Source organism: Solenopsis invicta, chromosome 1, assembly GCF_016802725.1.
Source record: "Solenopsis invicta isolate M01_SB chromosome 1, UNIL_Sinv_3.0, whole genome shotgun sequence".
Taxonomy (NCBI): Eukaryota; Metazoa; Arthropoda; class Insecta; order Hymenoptera; family Formicidae; genus Solenopsis; species Solenopsis invicta.
Genome location: NC_052664.1, coordinates 27,871,748 through 27,891,173, shown reverse-complemented (window position 1 = coordinate 27,891,173; position 19,426 = coordinate 27,871,748). Strand labels below are relative to the sequence as shown.

The following is a 19,426-nucleotide window of genomic DNA, read 5'->3' as shown; positions in this document are numbered from 1 at the left end:
TCATTTTACCATTCAATTTATACATAAAATTATTTTGTGAAAAAGAAAAATATGTCTATTATTCTATTTTTTGTACATAACTGATGTTTCTGATTACAAAAATATTAATAAGTAGATGTAATACATTGTTTATTTTCAGACAAACAAATCATAATAGTCTATTCAGCAAAATTCTGAAATTCTTAACGACAGTATCAGTATCGTTATTAACACTAGAACGACGGCCACAGTCAAAACGACCGTTTCAGTTTTTCGTATTAACTTTATAATGAATCTATTGCTTGTAGAATCTTGTAATTTTGTGATTGTGCATGAAGTTTACTTATATAAAAGTTGAAAAAAAGGAACTAATTAATTAATATGATTTATCCAATCGCGTGTTTTTCGTGAAAAATTTTATCATAGTTCTAGTGTTAATCTCGCTATTGAATAAATTAATTTTAACAAAAGCAATTTGAATCAAGTAAGAAAAATGATATTGGAATGTATATAAATATATCCACGTATGCTAATGGTAAAGCAATAGCGTTACGATACTTGTCAATATTAAAAGTACTGCCATGAATATTTTTAAAAATTGTATTACCGACTTGTAATAAATTAACTTGAATAATATTGAAATTATCGTAGAATATATAAACTCAGCTGTCATATGTAAAACATTGAGTAATTGTACATTAATTTATTTTGCAATAAAAAATTATACGTGCTATATATAGAAATATTGATTTATTTTCAATGCTTAAATAAATATATGCTGTGATTATATATTTAAAAGATATTGTGAAATTAATTTATATTTTTATTGCATATGTGTGATAATGGTAATAATGGTAATGTATCTTTGTGATTGCTGCATCTCTTTTATTTTTTTATTCTTAATTATTAATAGCATAATTCTATTGTGTCACAAGGAATCCATTTTGAACTTTCCAAAGCATCCCATAAATTGTAATCTTGTTCGATTATTTCTCTGTTCACTTTATCGATGTCAATGGGAATTGAATGCTCTGTAAAGAAAAGAAATACATATAAAGTAACAGATTAGAATATTTAAGTAAAATTCAACAAAATAAGATACATATTTGTTTACTAATGTTATAAGAATAAACAACATATGTACCAATCAATTCTAATTCATCTTCCTCGGGTTTTTGATCGGATACATAGCTGTTGTAAGCATCTGACGTCGGCTCGCTTTCGTAGTAACCTTGTTGCCAAGCACTGTAACTATTCCAGTATGACGATGTATCATAGTAATTATACGCCTCTGAATTCATATTTGATGCAGGATATTCCGAAGTTGATTGTGGTGGTGTTGAACTAAAATCATTAATTGTTAACATTAATTAAAATTATTATAATTATAACAAAATAAAAATCGACCAATGAAAATGTTAAATATAAGAAAATTATCAAGTGTACATAATTATTATAATTAAATATACTGCAGTTTCATCTCTTTTTGCAGTGTAATATCAAAGATGAATATTATTAGTTCAGATAATGGTCAGAGAAAAGAAATTATTCTTATGAACGTATTAATGCACCATTTAATGTACAATTAAAATATACCCAGATATTTTATTCCAAGGTCTAGGCACTGCGTTGCAGATTTTCAGGGATTTTGTTCCGAGACCTCTATAACCATTCATAGTGATTAGACTGTTCTTTTGTTCCTCCTCGTTTGCAAATCTAACAAAACCGTAGCCTTTGCTGAATCCAGAGCTATCTAATATAACCTTAGCAGTCCTAATTGAGTTATACTTCGCAGCAAACGCCCTGTATAATGAGTAATCATCTACATCGGTTGATAGATCGCCTACCCAAATACTGAATTCTCGCTCAGTGGTTGGTTTTCCTGTAGTACTGGCATGATTTAATCGAAATCGCACGGGCTGCAAAATGTATGTTTATTAATTAATTGTGTGTTAAAGCTATGTGCTCATCAAAATTTAAATTCCATTTCTATAACCATCATCTCCCATACATGATGCTAGAAATTTTGGAACTATTCCGTTTACAGAAATAAAGTTCCTAAATATGAATTAATCTCATGATAACTAAATGATAAAGTACTGTACTATGTTATCCCTTGAAGGATAAAAAAGTAACAATGAGTAAATTTTAGAAGCTTGCTTCTCTATAATAGAAGTTAGATAGATATAAGGGATTTATAAGTTTTTTTTTTCTATAAAATTATAATTGTGATAAAGTTAAGAAAAAAAATATATGTATACATATATATATAGGATGACTGTTTTTTAAGAAGATAACTTGCAAGTATCATTGATTGATTATTAAATTAATAATACATACTATAGTAATAAAATAATATTACAAATGCTGGTTCCAAACAGATCTATTTATTTAATCACTACCTCTTGGTAGACAATAGCAAATCACCAAGAATATCTTGCCATGAAAACCTCTTTAAATTAAGTCGTTTGGAACCAGCATTTAAATTGTAGGTCCCATATATCTGTATAAATTGTAAAAAGTGTACACCATAGAAATACATTGCGGTCACTATGCTCTGATAAAAGCTGAAGACTGAAGAAGTTATTAAACTACAATACTATACTTACAGGATTTGAACCAGGTATGACTTTGCCATTTAACTTGTGCATGGCATCAAGAGCCATTTCGTCAGTTGGAAAATGTACAAAACAATATCCTGCGGGCTCACCGGTATACCGATTTCGCATAACTTTTACCGTCTGTGGCTGTTCACCCATCTTGTGAAATGCATTCATGATAAAGCTCTCAGTCATGTACGGTTCCAGCTGAAATAAAATAATTTTCAGTAATGGATCGCATTTATGTCGGAATAGTTGTGTATACGGAGGAATAATTTATTCTGTAAAGCATTTGAACAATTTACTTACACCACCCATCCATAGTTGACACAGTACCATTGGCCCTGACATTTTGCTCGCTGTTAATCTATTTCCTTTTGATAATTATCTTTTCTGAGCTGATTAAATATTGCAGAATAAGATGAAAAATATATAAGAATTTTGCGTGTTATTTTCTTGAGTGCGTAAAAGATTTTAAATTGCTTTCAAAGCGTCGGATATACATACGTAATGTGACAACACGCACTGTGTATTCACAAATCACGATGTTCAATTACGATATTCTGTTTAGAATCAAACGAAAACTCGACTCTGCAAGGGAAAATTAAATCAGAATACATGTAAATACGTCAGTCGTACGCGAAAAACAATGCCGACGGCCGACCGTAAGAAAAATGACAGATGCCGAACACTAACCTCTTTTAAAACCAGTATCGGAGTGTATCGAGTGTATCGGAGCGCGCATTATAATTGGCGAACCAAGAAGAGTGCAATTTGGAGTTTTAGAATTCGATAATTTTTATTGTTGTTCCGATTGGTTACAATCCAACTTCCAGTTTGCAGTCCTGAATCATCATTGGCTCGCCGAAGGTCCATCAGCGGACGCGCTTTCCCGGGATAGCCGCCCCACTATCTCACTTTCTCGCGCCGTGGCCAGCGGCGTCCGCGGCGTGTGCGCAACTTCACTTTAATGGCAACAAAGATGGCGGGTGCAGTGCGCGCAGCGATTATGTGTCTCCGATAGGCGCGTTGACGCACGTTGACGTGCCTGACGAACGTCGTGCAGCCCGGCCAGCGGGCAGTGTAGCTGTGTCGCGGACAAACGCGCGGGCGGGCGTGCGTGTGTGTGTGTGTGTGCGTGTGTGTACGCGTGTCGCGTGCGTGCGTGCATGCGTGCGTACGCGTGCGATTACGCGATTCGGTCGTGTGCGCGCGTGAGTGCGCGCGTGCTTGGCCGCGCTGGTGATCGCGGGCTCGCGTTTTCGACGTGTTTCGACGAAATATGTCAGAGGCTCCGGAAGCATGAGCGAGGGAGCGGACTCGGGTGCGCAGATCCGCGGGGATACGCTCACGACCTTGGGCGACGAGGGCAAGCGCAAACGTGAGAGCGATGCGACGACGACGACGACGGAGCAGCCTCCGCCGTCACCACCGCGGACGTCGCCGCAAACGTCGTCGACGCCACCGCCGCTACCGCTACCGCCGCCGTCGACGGCACCGACGACGACGACGACGACGACGACGACGTACACCGGCAGGCGGCCGCGTTTCGGCACTGGCGGCCCCCCGCCGTCACCTTACGTGTGGATCGACGGTCGTCAGCTGCGGAGCGCCCTGGCCTGGACCAAGAAATGTCCGCCCCGACGAGTCACCTTTCCCTTGAGCGACAGTCACCTGGTTACCGGCTACCTCGAACCCGACAATCCCTGGCGACACGGTGAGTACTCTGCTACCCGTCCTTCCACGACGTTCGTGCCCTTGCTCTTTCATATTTCTGGTTTTTATGCTCGGGTCGAGCATCGGAGCATCACTTCGAAGCGCATTGTGTGTGTTAACTTAAGTTTAACGACCTTACCGTTGCTCCGACGGTCTAGATTAAGTAGATCTGATTAGCAATTTATCATTGACATCCATGTGACATATACGCACACGCATACACGTACACATACACGCGTACAGGCGGGGAAAGATGACATAATTAAGCAGGATTTAGTGGCAAAAGTTGACGCGATCAATTCGCGGATGTTTTGTCGTAGGATTTGAAGAATGCTTAGTGCTTATGCTCAGGCATGATATAAATTTTGTCGGTGGTGTCGCTCTTAGAGACAACAGAGTTTCATTATGGTATTTATATGATTAGTGCAGAGATGTAGAATGTGATGATTAATTTGATGTTACGATGTTACAGGATTGTTCTGCTTGTTCTCAAGATTTAAATTAATGAAACTAATATTGAATATTGTTGTAAATTGCATCGAGTTTATAGCTACTCGCTGTAGCATTATACAATTTAATAGATAAGTTAATGGATTTGAGACCAAGGCTGTAATTTGTTATTTCGAGATACAGCAAGAAACTTCATCAGTTACATTGAAATATGCCTATATAAAATGTATGATGTAATATATAAACATGTAAAGAACTGTGATAAATATGTGATTTTTTTATTAATTTTTATTAAATCTTGTTTTTCTAATTTAATAGTTAATCATTTTTTTTTTAATTTAACAAAAATACTGTACATGAAATGTTATTTAGAGCTAAATTAATAATTGTTTGCTCATGGAAACATTTTTATAGGTAATATTCTACAGTTGTTAAGTTGTTCACATAACTTCTTTATCTTTAACACAGTTGTATTTTGTTACTAAGCTATCAAGTTTTTTATAGATCGTCCCAAGCGAAGGATTTCACAATGTGAACCATGTACTAATTATAAGTTTGATGAGAGAGAGATAGCAATGTTAAAATCTGATACAATATACGACAGAACTGTAATAATATATATTTTTTTTACTGTAATTATTGTGTAAAATGATGATTTTTGTAAAATAAAAATAAATAGACAATTATACACCATAACATTACAGACTTTTTTTTTAACTTCACACTCATATTCTATCTATTTTATTTATTATATGTCTTACGATATACATATTATATACATTAATTTTATATATATATATATATATATATATATATATATATAAATACTTTATCACGTCAGAAGAAATTGCATAATGAAGACATTAAATATGTAGAAATTCCGTTTTGTCTTTTAAAATTTTTTTTATTTCTTTTAAAAAGTCTTCTATCTTCTATTATCTTTAAAATAAATATAATATACGTGATGATAATTTATTTTAAATAAAGATGTGATTTTTTTAAATTTGTACTAATCTATGTTGTTTGTAAAATAAAATGATTAATAATTGTTCCCAGCTGAAAATGTGAATCGCGAGGACTTAATCTTTGCATACAAGGAGTCTTGTGCACGTCACGCTACTGAACCCTTGCAAAATGTTTTAGTTCAACTCGAGGTAAATCCATTTGCTTCTTTATAATACTCCAATCAATTAGTATATTATATATAGCCATCTTTTATGGTATATATTGAAAGTAATATTAAATTCAAATATGTTTTAGTAAAATAACAATTTTAAAAATTAGTTCATATATATGAGCTTGTTTATGTGACGAAAACATTGAATTAACTGAAAGAGCAGTTTTTTTTTATTCCTTTAGCACTGTATTTTATAAATATTTTAGCATCTATTTATTCTAGCATTCTAGCGTCTCTTTTTTTTATTAAATAAATTAAATCATAGTAATGCACTAACTTGCTGCTTTGAAGAATAAGGAAAAGTTTTATCATACAAGTTACGATATTTAATAAACTTTATAGGAAAAACAGTTTTGAAGTTCACTTTCACACGTGTTCTCATTCTTGTTACATAGAATTTGGATATAACTCAAGATCGCTGTGAAGAGCTGAATTTGAAAGGGGAGGTTTTGAATCAGGATCATATCGAACCACTAGAGGAGATACTGAAGAGAGTACAGTTTAATAAAATTGATTTAGAAGGAACATCTCTGAATGACGAGGTATTTTGTCCGAAAAAATATATATGTGTATTATTTTATTGAGCATTAATTTTTACTATATGATCTACATTAATGATTATTATTATTATTGTTACAATTATTGTTACAGAGTTCCGTGATATTATTTGATATGTTGGAATATTATGAATCTGCAACACATTTAAATATTTCATCTAATCCAGAAATTGGAGCGCGCGGCTGGCAAGCATGCTCACATATGATTAAGAAGGTACTTGTGTAATCAATTAAAAAATTTTCATATTATTACACTAGTCGTATGTCAAAATTATTTTCCAAATTATTTTTATTTTTGCTTATATCCATTAATTACTATTTGATTGTATCACAGAATCGCTTATTTACCATAACAATAACACTTTGGAAACAAAGTTTTTGTATGTTTTGAATCATTAAAATTTTCTATTATTTTTAATGCGATTTTGATATAATAATTTTATTTACTGATTCTAAAAAAAGGAGGAATAAAATTATCATTAGCTCTCTAATAAACGTGAATTCTCATCAGAATTCTCTTTTCTTTATAAACAATGTAAAAATAATAATTTTTGAATTTGTTATTGTTGTAGCAAATAAGCGATATAATTTTGCCATTATGATATACCTATGTAAAGTGAAAGTGCTAGAAATGTAATTAATACAGTTATCCTTATTGATTTAGACTGAGAGTATAGAACAGTTTGAAGCAGGAGACATAAAGTTTGACGAACAAAATATGAACATTCTGACCCGTGCACTGCGGATAGTTTGTCATCTCCAAGTCCTTAAACTGGAGAATTGTGGACTGTCGGGCAGAGCAGTTATTATGCTTGGTATTTATTGTGTAACAATTTTTTTATGCGTTAGAATATTGTGTATTATATTGCATCTACAATGTGTAATAGTGTTGTTTTCAATTTATTAATAGAGTAACATTTACCGTTATAATTCACAAGAGAAAATCACTGTTGGTGTATTAAAATATTGAAAATGTGTTATTGCAGTTATTAAAGTAAAATTTTGAAGTTCTTTTATAGATGATTCATATGGATTATGACTCTTTGTTTTTCTAACAGTTACAGCTCTAAAAATAAATACCGGTATACGGGAACTATATTTAGCCGATAACGGGCTTGACTTATACGACGCTGTACAGCTTGGATCTCTCTTAAGAATGAACAATCAGTTGCAATTGCTCGATATTAGGTATGTATTATTTGATAATTAAGAGCAATCTTTTTTTTCAAAAGCTTTTCCGGAATAATGAATGCGTGTATAAAGTATATTAGTGATTTTGTTTTTAAATCTTAAATTAGATTTTTATGAATGTTTTTATATTAAATCCTTTGTGCAAATTGGTAGAAATTATATACATAATCGAAGAACATTATAAGAACAATATTTTTATGTGTAGGTTGTAGATTTGCTTCACCTTTGTGAGAGGCATGCATTATGCTTAAACGAGTAACGATGTTAGTACAGATTGTTTTTTCTTTTTTTTTTTGGAAATGTTTTTCCTTAGTAATAATAACGTCCAGGACGATGGGGTACGAGATATATTAGAGGGCCTGATCAATCAAGTGAACGAGGATAAAACTGGCAAGGGATTGAGCATCTTAATATTATGGAATAATCGTCTGACCAAGAAATCATCACCTTATATCTCAAGAATTATAGTATGTACTACGACCATCTTTTGATGCATTGCTTTTAATTGTATTATTGCTGATATACATTTTATGATAACTTGTGATATATTATATACATGTAAATTGTTAATTCGCATACTGCAATCAATAATGTTCTTATAAAAGAATTTTATTTACCGAAATTATTACTTTAATTATTAGAACTGTTATTTTATTATATCAATTTTTTAGTGATTTTTATTTTTAATATTTATTATTTAATTATATCATTTATTTAATATTTATTACTCTTAAGTATGTTTATTTATGCTATTATTAATAATGTGTTATTGATATGCGTATTTTGAAATGTGTATTTGGAAATAAGATACAATTAGCAGTTTACATTCATAAAATTCATGAAAATTGTATATAAAAGCAGAAATCCGAAATTATTTTAAAGCAAAAGACAAAGTAACAAAAAGTAAACTGTAGCGTAATGTGTGTTATTTTATTACATAATAATTATGTTTAGGCATTATCGAAAACGTTGGAGACTTTAAATATTGGCCAGAACATGTTGACGGACGAGACATTGAACATCGTTAATGAGTCATTGAAGCAAAATCGTGTTCTCCTACAATTAGGCATGCAATCTACGGAACTCACATGTGATGGAATAATCACGCTCGCTGAGATAATGGAAACGAATCAAGTTTTGCAGGTAAAGTTTTTGTTAATGTTCTCAATAATTGTTTATGCTCTATACACTTCTTTCTTTTACAGAGGATAGATTTAAGGGATAACAGTATACAGATGCGCGGAATGCATGCTCTTGTGAACGTTATGAAGAAGAACAAGACCATTACACAGATTGATTTGGATGACAATCCTCGGATAAGAATAGTGAGTGTCGTTATTAATCTCATACGGCAAAGCTTACAAGTCTTACAATTATGTATTTTTCTATTAAGAACTTGTTAGTAACAAAAAGTTATTCGTGCAGTTTGTTTAATAATGCTTACATTTTGTAATTCTTATATTTAATACACTTATCTTTATTTTTCAAACATAAAGGACGGTCCCTTGCACCAGTATAAAGATATAGCTGCGGAGATTCGCAGTTGCTGCAAGCAGAACGAGGAACGCCGTCTGCTAGAGGAGTCCACCGAGGATGTTGAGAGCCCGCAGCATTCAAACCGGTTGCTGAACGCGAGCTCCCGTAAGATCTCGCTTACCTGTCAGACACTGCCAAGTCCGTCACGATCGGCGATGTTAGCCGCCGATGAGTCGGCGACACGCACCATGCTGGAGCCAAAGCGCACCAGCGGAGGCCGTCTGCGCTCCCCGGCTCCCAGTCCCATCCCCTCTCCCGTGGCCAGTCCAATCCCCAGCCCGTCCCGGAATCGCTTCGTCGTGTGTCGGGTGTCGGAAGCATCATTGCGTTCCGCCGACTCCTCGGTATCCTCTTCACCAGTCACTCCGCCGTCTCTCGGTTCCTCCCCGTCCCTCGGTTCTTCCCCGTCTTTCTTCCCCAATACGAGCGGCGGCCCGTCGCGGTTCCGTGTGTCGGTCGTCGAGTCGGCGAGCGCCGACCACTCGTCGCCAAAATCGGTCGTCGCCTCCTCAAGCGGCAGCTCGGTCACAATCGGTTTTAACGTCAGAATCGACGCGGCCGACTCCGACGATTTCGACAGCGCAACCAAGATGGATACGCATGCGACGCAGGCCGCTAACGGTAGCACTACCTTGTCCGTAGATACGCTTAATGTAGTTGCGATATCGACAGAAATGTCCTCAAACGAAGACATTGCCAAAAACGAAGATCGTTGTGACAAAGGCATGAAAAGGGAAGAGGAGCGTGCACACCAAGTTGATTCGCGATTTTGGACTGATGATAGCGTTACTGCGAGTAAATGCGATGTAGTAACGGAGGTCGAAGAAGAGCGATTAGTTCAAAAGGACATAAATGTGACGTCGCAGTCGGAAAGAAATAAGGATGTCACAACGAGTCGCGAGAATTATTGCGATGGATCGGTGAATCAAAGCAACGTTACGGTAGATTTTGAGAGCGTTGCAACGCTTGACAAGGTTACCGAGGATTATCGCATCGTGTATACGAGTACAAAGGAACTACAGGTACCTGCATATCCTAATGAGGATACAGCTTCGATGAGGATTAGCGTAGTTGAGGATAAAGCCTTGATAAAATCGTCCTTGGATGACACTTCGGAATTGCACGTGAATCAGTCGACTTCGGAAGGATTGTCCACTTGCGTTTTAGAGTCTTCCGTAAACACTACCTCGGGAACGTCCTCGACTCGCACGATAGAGTCACATTCGCGGGAACAGGCGAACACGTCCGTGCAGAGGCACAAGTCTAGCTTAGAAAAGCTCCTATCTTTGTTCCAACATCCTGGCCAGTTTTTCTCGGACTCTGCAAGCACTGCCGCAAACACGAGAAGCTCTCTGCAAGAGAACGTGAGTGGTGTGATGGCATTGGGCGACAGGCTGCAACAGTACTTGAAGGACAACCGAACCAAGATGAGCACCGATAATTCATGGTCTTCGGAACCTGGTTCTTTGTTGAGAAACAGATCGGTGAGAGTAAATGTATCGCAGTTACAGAGTTTAACCAATATATTCGCGTCTTTCAAACTCGAACCTCACGCAAGTCTCGTCGAGCAGAGTACTAAGCTCTTCGGTCAGGCAAAGAGTCAGAATACGAATGTAAAAGAGAAAGATTTAGAACAATCGGCAAAAGTTGAGGTTGCGAAAATCGATGAAAAAGATTTATCCAGTCAGGAGAAAAGTCAGATTGCGAGAAACGATGACAAGAATTTGATTAGCCAGAACAGCGGCGAGAGTTCGTGTTGTCAGGAGCAAAATCGAATTGTTAAAGATGATGAGAAGAATTTAATCGTCCAAGAGAAGACTCAGATTATTGGGAATGACGAGCACAATTTATCTGTTGAGGAAAATAATCAGATAGAAAGGAACGACGAGCAGAAGTCGTTTGATCGGGTTATGAAAGACGACGAGGAGAACTTGATTAAGGAAGAAAGTCAAGCTTTGAATGATGAGAGTAATTTGTTTAATCAGGTAAAGAATCAGATTGTGGAAAGAGATTTGGCGGATCAAGAGATAGAACAAGTTGCCAGGAGCATTGATGAGAGCTTTGAACATCAGGAGAAGACTCAAGTTACTGAAGATGGCCAAAATGTCGAAAATCAGAGAAGAGATGAGGTCGTAAGTGACAATGAGCATGATTTAAATAATCAGAAGAAGATTTCCGCGAGAAATAGCGAGAACCTTGAAGACCAGGACAATGGAATCGCGAGAAAAAACGAGAAAGATTCTATAGACGTGCAAAATATGCATATTAACAAAGAGAATGTTAAGGAGGTGCGTTGCGCGGATCAGTTACAATGGACGGAATCTGACTTTAGTGATCGACTGTTACCTGAAAGTGTGCAATCAAAGGATGATTTTGTTAATAATTTAGTATTAGATGGCGGCTATGTTGAACCGGACGTGACGGTTTCATCGTCGCTGGCGAGTAAATCCACTGTGTGTATAGCTGTAGAGTTAACAGACGTAGCCGGATATTCTGCTTTAGAATTAAGTAAGACCGACAGTACAGGGTGTAACGATGATTTTATTAGTGACGATGCGCAGGATTCAGAACATATGGACCGTAACGATGTTGAACACTTGAAATGCGACAATCTGAAGAGTTTAGAATGCGATGGAATTAAGGTTTTAAAGACTAATGATACAGAGTGTTTAGAATATAATGTTACTGGGGGAGCGAATGCCTTAACGGCGAGGACATGTGATACAACCACGGACAGTATTAATCAGACTAGTGATAGTAATTTTCCGATTTGTAACATAGGGCATGATAGGAAAACCGTAGATAACGTAAGTACCACGAGAGCGGCGAACACGGACGACGATGTCGGCACGATTAAATATACGCTAGATAACTACGGGAAGTCGTCAGCGTCATTGAACGACGACTGGGTGTCGTCAATGTTAGTGGACGACGTTGAAACGTCGGCAAGATCGTTGAAGGACGTCGACTCGGATAATCACTTAAGTGAGGAAGTTACCAGCAGCACATGCTGCGTTGTCGACCAAGATTGTCAATGCGAGTCTACGAAGAGGGAGGAGGAGGAAAGGGGGGCCTCAGCAGAAATCCTCGATGATGTTTGCCGCGATTCCGCTGACCGTAAAAGTACAAGTGTAAATATTAATATAGAATCACGCGAATCGGTGACGACGAGTTCGGAGAGCCAGGAGGCATTCGGGAAGCATCACGAGGGACAGTCTTTTATGCCAAATAACGTCAACGTACATCGAACTGTCCTTAAAGACTCAGCTAAGATCGAGGAGCAGCCGGAAGACGCCGTCGACGATGGTAGGCGAATCGACCCGACCATCCTCGTCACGCCGTACGAGATGTCAACGAATCTGGACAAGTCCGACGCGGAGGAACTCATCTTCTGCATGACGGACGTCTCCACGGATGGCACATCCGTGGAGGACGAGCTCTCGCCGAGTGTTCCGTCGCGAAATTCGCCAAACGATGGCGCCAAAGTGACGGAGTCGTACTTCGAGCTGTCGGCTTCGAGGACAACGTCGACGAGCACGCTGCTGATTGAGAATCCCGAGGGCATACACAGGAACAGCCAGGATTCCGGTATCGAGGAAAGCGCCTTAACGATCGACGACGCTGTCGTTGGAACGGTGGACGCGCACCCGTTGCCACCGCCGCGCAGCAGTCTCCAGGAGAGTGTGGATTCCGGAATCGAGTCGGAATGCTCGTCGATTTGCATCAGGGAGCCCGCCGCTGAGCGGACGCTGGAGGTCGTCGTGGTCCCGAAGAGGCCCCCGCGTGACGACAACGGCGTGGGCGATGACAACGATGAGTACGGAGAGTTTGCATCGGATTTCCTTGCGAGGGAGGCGCAATTGGTAGATAGTGACAGCGTGAACGACGACGTCGCACATTCGTACCTCAACAACATCAAGTGCACGGTCATCAGTACAGCGCGGCCCGTTGCCGACGAAGACGTCGCGCACTCTCCCGCAGTCGTGCATGGCACCAGGTGAGTATATTGAGCGCGGGTACCGGGCGGTGCCTTCTCCTCCGGTTTCTTCGGAACTTCCTACAGGAACCCTAGAATGCGTTATGGACGCCATTCACTCGACTGGCTTACAATCTCAGCGACGTAATCTCGACAGATAAGAAGAATAAAATGTGGCAAATATTCCGCACTCTGGGGAAAATATGCTTATAGACGTCGCTCTCACCAATATTCTGTCACATGTTGAAACAGCCAGACAAAAGTCGTTTGGAATTTAGGGAATTATTTAGCTAAGAGGAGTTCTCTTCAATGAATTCTCTTCGGTTTACTACAATTCTACAACACAATTCAATCAGATAAATTTCACTCAAAATTGAGTTTTCCCGACGTCTAAATGATTTCGTCATATTAGACTTTTAGCTCAAAATTATTAAGAAACAAGAAATGACAATGCCAACAGAAATAATTGCATTTGTGAATGGATGACTTGTGCTATGTATTTATATGGAAGAGCCATACATTCTAAGGGTTTAACGCGACTGATGGAAAGGATGTTCCTTTCACTGCTTCGACTTTTCTTGGCTTTCCGCTTATTCGCTTTTGCAACTTGCGGTATCAGCTTTCATTGTTGCTATTATTGGGAACATTTGAAGAAAAGAACTTTAAAATGTTTCGAATGCTCTGCTTATCGTGATTTAAAAGCGAAATGTTAAGAAATAGCCGGTTAAATATGGTGAAGGATGCAATTGTCTCGTTTTTTTCGTGGAATCATTTGGAGCATTCGAAAATCTTCAGACTCACGCGTTCCTACATAAGATTTCTAGAGAACTTTCAATTTCTACCTCACGATTTGTTGGCGATCTTTTCGTTCGTTGTCTTGTTAAATTATTCTATCCTGTTTTTGTTTGTCTGTTTGTGACGAATACATTAACATCTTCACTTTATTAACAAGTCATTAGAAGAAAAGTTTAATTTTATATAAATATCTTGTTGTTGCTTCCGTTTGTATACATGTACATTTTCCTCTTATTGTGTACGTTTTCCTCTTGATATTTCCTCTGCGTTGCACATCTTTATCATGGAAACTTCAACATACTGAACATACATTATACTACAATTTAAAGTGAATTGGTCATAGTTACAGTTTGACAGTAACTATAATTTTACAATAAACAATTAAGCTGAAAAGTTTAATTTCTTCTGTACTAAAATTTCACTTAATTTTTTGAAAGCTTCTACACAGCTTTTCTTTCAAAATGCAAAATGCACTATTTATCTGTCACATGCCGAAAGCACGAATATTAATTTATGAGACAAAAACAAAAACTGTTTCATTTTTTGCAGCCCAAAATAATGCAGCGAAAGAGAAAGAAGGGAAAGCGAAGGATAGCGAAAAGAACAAGACGAATGCAATCGAGAATGACGTCGACGATGATGAAATCGACGAACTCAAAGAAGTGATGAAGCAGCTCGAGCCAAAGTATCGGCGCTATGCCAACTGGCGGATTTGAATACTGTTTAAAATGCTGTCCATTAATTCTTTTCGGGGATTGTTGATGCAAAACAGATGCATACTTGGCTCCAAGGACTCTGTTGATTCCGTGGACACTTATACTTATACATCCTTTTTTGGATTTTTGGTTCCATGAATCATTGATATTATAGATTCTTTAGTTGAGTTTCTTATCCTTTCGCATTTTTGCGCCTAGGACTTCTTAGTTTCTAGATAGAGTTTATTTTTAAAAACACTTGCCATTGTAAATTGACGAATAGGAACTAGGAAACTTTTAATGATTAATTATCATAATAGACACCTCTTTTCAATGATCTTTGTTTTAAATATTTGATAATATATTTTTGTGTGTACATAGATATTTTGATATCATGCATCTTTGAATTCAGATTATTATTGTGAATAGTACTATAGCATTATAATATCTTGCATATATAGCACTTTATGTATCTTTGTTATCTCTCGTCTGAATTGTAATATTTCTATATTTCTTGAGTTGTAATCTATTTTGGCAAATCCATGTTTCACAGATCTTTGGAGTTGTTGCATGTCGAAATAATATGCAAAATTACGACGCGGATTTTTTTACGACTCCGTGGTAGTGAAGATTTATGTATATGACGAGCGAGCGTTGAAAACTTAATTTTTAACTGTAATAAGTGTCTTATGTACTAGCTAGTTTTTTTGTCGATTATTTTTTATTTGGCGGAGAGGCGCAACTCTGTTGGAAAGAAGAGTAAAATGAAGTGGATAATGTACAGATTGTACAGTAAACGATCGATTCTAGTCCCGAAGACAGTCGATCTGTCTTGGGAAACTGTAAACTTAACATGCACCACTGTCTCTCGCCGCGCGTAGGATGTAACACGCTGGCAGTGATCGATGTAACGCCAGTGCTTCTTAAACTTATAAATCACGAGACACCAAAGGATAGAGCGTTCTCTTTGTTGTGCCTCGAGCCTCTATGAAGATTTACCTTCAGAAACGATAGGCGAAAGTTACAATTATAGGGTGTTCCGTTACAATTGACGATGTCCTTTCAATTAGAAGACAGAAAAAGTGATAAAGTTGTTTTCAATGCCAATGCTACAATAAATAGTTAATAAAATTGTTAAAAAAGTTTAATGAAAAATTCTAATTTTCATTAAATATCTATATTAAAAGTAAAAGGATATTTCTGTGTGCGCGTGTGTATGAAGGGACATCTAGACGGACGCCTTATATATAAAACATAAGGGATAGTATAATTTTTCAGTGTAACTTTCTTTCTATGATTAAATCTTATTTGTGTTGAATTATACAGTGAAATAGATATAACAAAGGATAAATATTTGTCGCAATTAACGTACTAATCAATATGTAGAATTATCTGTTATATTTCCAGATTTTCGTGGAACACGGTTTAAGGAACACTGACCTAAAAAAAAAAAAAAAACGTGGCGATTATACCTTAAACGAAATACTTTAACGAAATATTACTTAAATGTACATCACTGTTAACTAAAACTGAAAAACTTCCTGAATGCCTTGCATATATAGTATATCGCAGAAAATATGAAAATCATTAGTAGATTACATTCAAATAAACTTGAAGCTGGTTTTTTATATAGCTTAAAAATACATATAATATTTTCCTTAAAATAATGTAGTACAACTTAATATCGGCATCTAATATTGAAAATTAAGAGATGCAGCGAATCAAGCTTTAGAAAAATCTAAATAAAAATTAATATTATTTTTTAATTAATTCGAAATTTTGTTTATATTTTACTTTAGTGATTGATTATCAAGATGCTCAATATTAAAAATTAAAATTTACGTAGAAAGTTTAATTTTTTGTTTAGCGATACATTCAACATGTATTTTAGCTTCATGAAGAAGATAAAGTTTCTATTACTGGTTACCATATTCTCTGAGATGTTCTGTACATTTATGTATATTTATGTGTGCAGGTGTGTGGTATGTAATGTGTATGTTGATTGCAAGAGAAACGCGATCGAAAAATATTCGCGGTTAATGGGTGATCGCGCGTTACATCACAAATGATAGATTTCGAAGACGACTCGAATCTGTATTTTTGTGAAAGAATTTAAAATGAAGTTTCAACAATACAAGCAAGAAAAAAGTTTTTATCTTTTTTATAATATTGTAGTTATATTTTTTAAATAATATAGAGCAATTAATTTTTTGCGCGTTTATAATTTGCATAAAGAAATGAAAGTAGTTTAAGGTCATCTGCAATGTGTAGTTAAAATTCTTATTACAATATACATTCATACGTACATACATATATATGTATGTATGTATGAGTGTGTTTGTATATTTTTTTATGTAAATAATATGTACTTTTTATGTAGGATTAAGGTTAAAAGATTAACTTTGTATTTCATTGTGTTTTATTTATTAACATTTAGAGATTGGAAATTGACGCAAATTTTCGAATAACACTATTTCGCTATTATATACATGTGGTTTTTTTTCTTTTTAAATGTCGTTACGTACGTTAAAAACAGATTCGAGTCTAAAGTCGAAGAGTATCGTCAAAGTTCTCGGCGCGTTTAGGTAGCTCGCAATTTTCGGAAAAACGAACTACTAACTATTCTATTATTGTATCTTAAATTATATCTCTCGTTTTTTGTGGTTATTTACTCTCTTACAAATCTCGTTACAAATGTAAATATATATATATATATACATATATATATATATATATATATATATATATATATATATATGTATATATATAAAATACGTATGTATAAAAATATATATACATATACATACGTACGTTATATTTATGTATGCATATGTATATGATATAAATACATATATATTTGCCACACTGCTAGTGGCTAATGTTATGTAGAATAAAATCGTCGCCCCTGCGACGATGACAACTACAAGCATTCTTGTACCTGTCTCGCGCTGAGTAATAATTGCACGTGCAATTATGGCATTTTTACTTTGCATCCTGCAATTTGTCAAACAGTAAACTACAAGCGCAAGTTTCTACGTGTATTCTATTGACAATAAGTAATCGCTAAATTTTTGGTATTCTTTTCTACGTATTTGACCAAGCGCAGATAGTGGCGATAAATGGAGATATAAAGAAAATAAACAGTCGTGCACTTGTCCATAGACTACGCGACGATATCTTCATTGAACAAGCGTTTTAAAGCAATAGTTTGAGTCGCCGAAAATATTTGGCAAATTAAACCTGACAAAGTTATTTTGATAAACAGAGAATTTTATCGCGAGAGATCAGATGTGTTGCGCGTGCAATTAGAGCGTGTTTTGTTTTGCGACATGTACAATTCCCTGTGCTAAAACTATACATATATATATGATAATTTTATGAAATTGCAGTTGCACGCGCACTTATTTCCCAGTGAAATGCGAATATTAATCCTAAACTATGCCATGCTCCAAAGCCGTGGTTCAGAAATGATCACGGATATTGTAATTCAGACCGAAATTGTACAAAGCATTAATCGTACAAAGTCAGAGAACGATCCCTTTTGCCCCATCGTTCCCGAAATAAATACGTTTGAATACTAGAAAAAGAAAATTTATAAAGCTTGCAAGATTTTTGTAACGATTTCTCTATATATTCAAGTGTATTTTAATACGATTATACCGGAAAGAAAAGGGTCGAGATTTAGGTTTCCTGTATACTCTCGTGTCTGTAACAAATTTCTCATCAGCTCTGCGACAAATTTAATTGCTCGACAGAGGAGCAATTTTTATTTTGCCGCGAGCAAAAAAATTTGAAGAATTAATTTTGAAAATTTAGAGATGAGCTCACTTCATTCTCTCGTCACTCACAGCACGCGAAATATCTGGACGAAGTGAACTCATCGATTTTTGATGTCTTCGTCACTGAAAAATGATTATATGTAAAAAGGACAATGTATTGTTAGAGATATATTATTATTAGAGATAGTAAAATTATAAATTGGTACGATAAACGGTACAGATTGATTTCGACCGACAGTGTGATTCGAGAGCCTTTTCTTACGACGATCGAGCCGCTTATTTGTGTGTATATCTGTTTTTCTAAAAATCGAGATATCTATTTGGAATATCTTTTCTAGACCGGTGATACTGTTTGCGAGTCTCTTGTTGTTGTTGAAAACGTAAGGAAACCTCTTTTAGGAGTGCTCTGGGAACAACTCTAATAAATTCGTCTCCTAGATCGCTCGGTGTACACACGTGTGTATATACATGTGTGTGTGTGTGTGTGTGCGTGTGTGTGTGAGGATGAATGTTGCAAGCATGAATGCGTGATAGTGTTTAATATGTAAATAACTATTGCCGAACGCGGCATCGTTCTACGAATGTCCTGAGAATAGATGTAGTATATGAAAGAGAATTCTATATATGTATATGAGAGACACAGATTGAGTTTGAGAAATTTTACTGAATTGACGTACGAGAGAATAAAGATGATTTAATTATAATCACAGGCCCAATATCTTTTTTCTTGCCTAGCGTCATCTGTTATTATCTTTAAATCCTTACATCCTTTGTTTAACAACAGGATATGACTTTCTGAAGTTCGAGATATTCTTATACTGGACGAATCGCAATTTGTAATTAAACGGTATTATGCAAGTGCTAAATGCAAATTAATATACGAGTATATACATATGTATATAGATTTTAATTAAATTTGTTCTTCCATTATAACTAGTTATAATATCTTGTTATATTTTATTTTGCATTAAATAA

General features: G+C 35.9%; 2 protein-coding genes across 2 annotated transcripts; one reads left to right on the top strand and one right to left on the bottom strand.

Moving 5' to 3' along the window:
- Positions 1-843: 843 nt before the first annotated feature.
- LOC105197587 (tRNA selenocysteine 1-associated protein 1) lies at positions 844-3,446 on the bottom strand. Its single transcript, XM_011164045.3, has 7 exons — positions 3,276-3,446; positions 3,087-3,170; positions 2,889-2,977; positions 2,589-2,786; positions 1,576-1,898; positions 1,124-1,323; positions 844-1,010 (listed from the first exon to the last, which is right to left on the bottom strand). Exons 3-7 carry the CDS (start codon positions 2,928-2,930, stop codon positions 886-888), a joined length of 888 nt encoding a protein of 295 aa, XP_011162347.1. The 5' UTR covers positions 2,931-2,977; positions 3,087-3,170; positions 3,276-3,446; the 3' UTR covers positions 844-885.
- A 131-nt stretch (positions 3,447-3,577) lies between these two features.
- On the top strand, positions 3,578-19,155 carry LOC105207925. Its single transcript, XM_039453129.1, has 11 exons — positions 3,578-4,296; positions 5,802-5,899; positions 6,318-6,464; positions 6,574-6,693; positions 7,144-7,294; positions 7,538-7,667; positions 7,984-8,137; positions 8,625-8,813; positions 8,876-8,995; positions 9,167-13,203; positions 14,527-19,155. The coding sequence occupies exons 1-11, from the start codon at positions 3,882-3,884 to the stop codon at positions 14,534-14,536; spliced, it is 5,571 nt and encodes a 1,856-aa protein (XP_039309063.1). The 5' UTR covers positions 3,578-3,881; the 3' UTR covers positions 14,537-19,155.
- Positions 19,156-19,426: the final 271 nt, after the last annotated feature.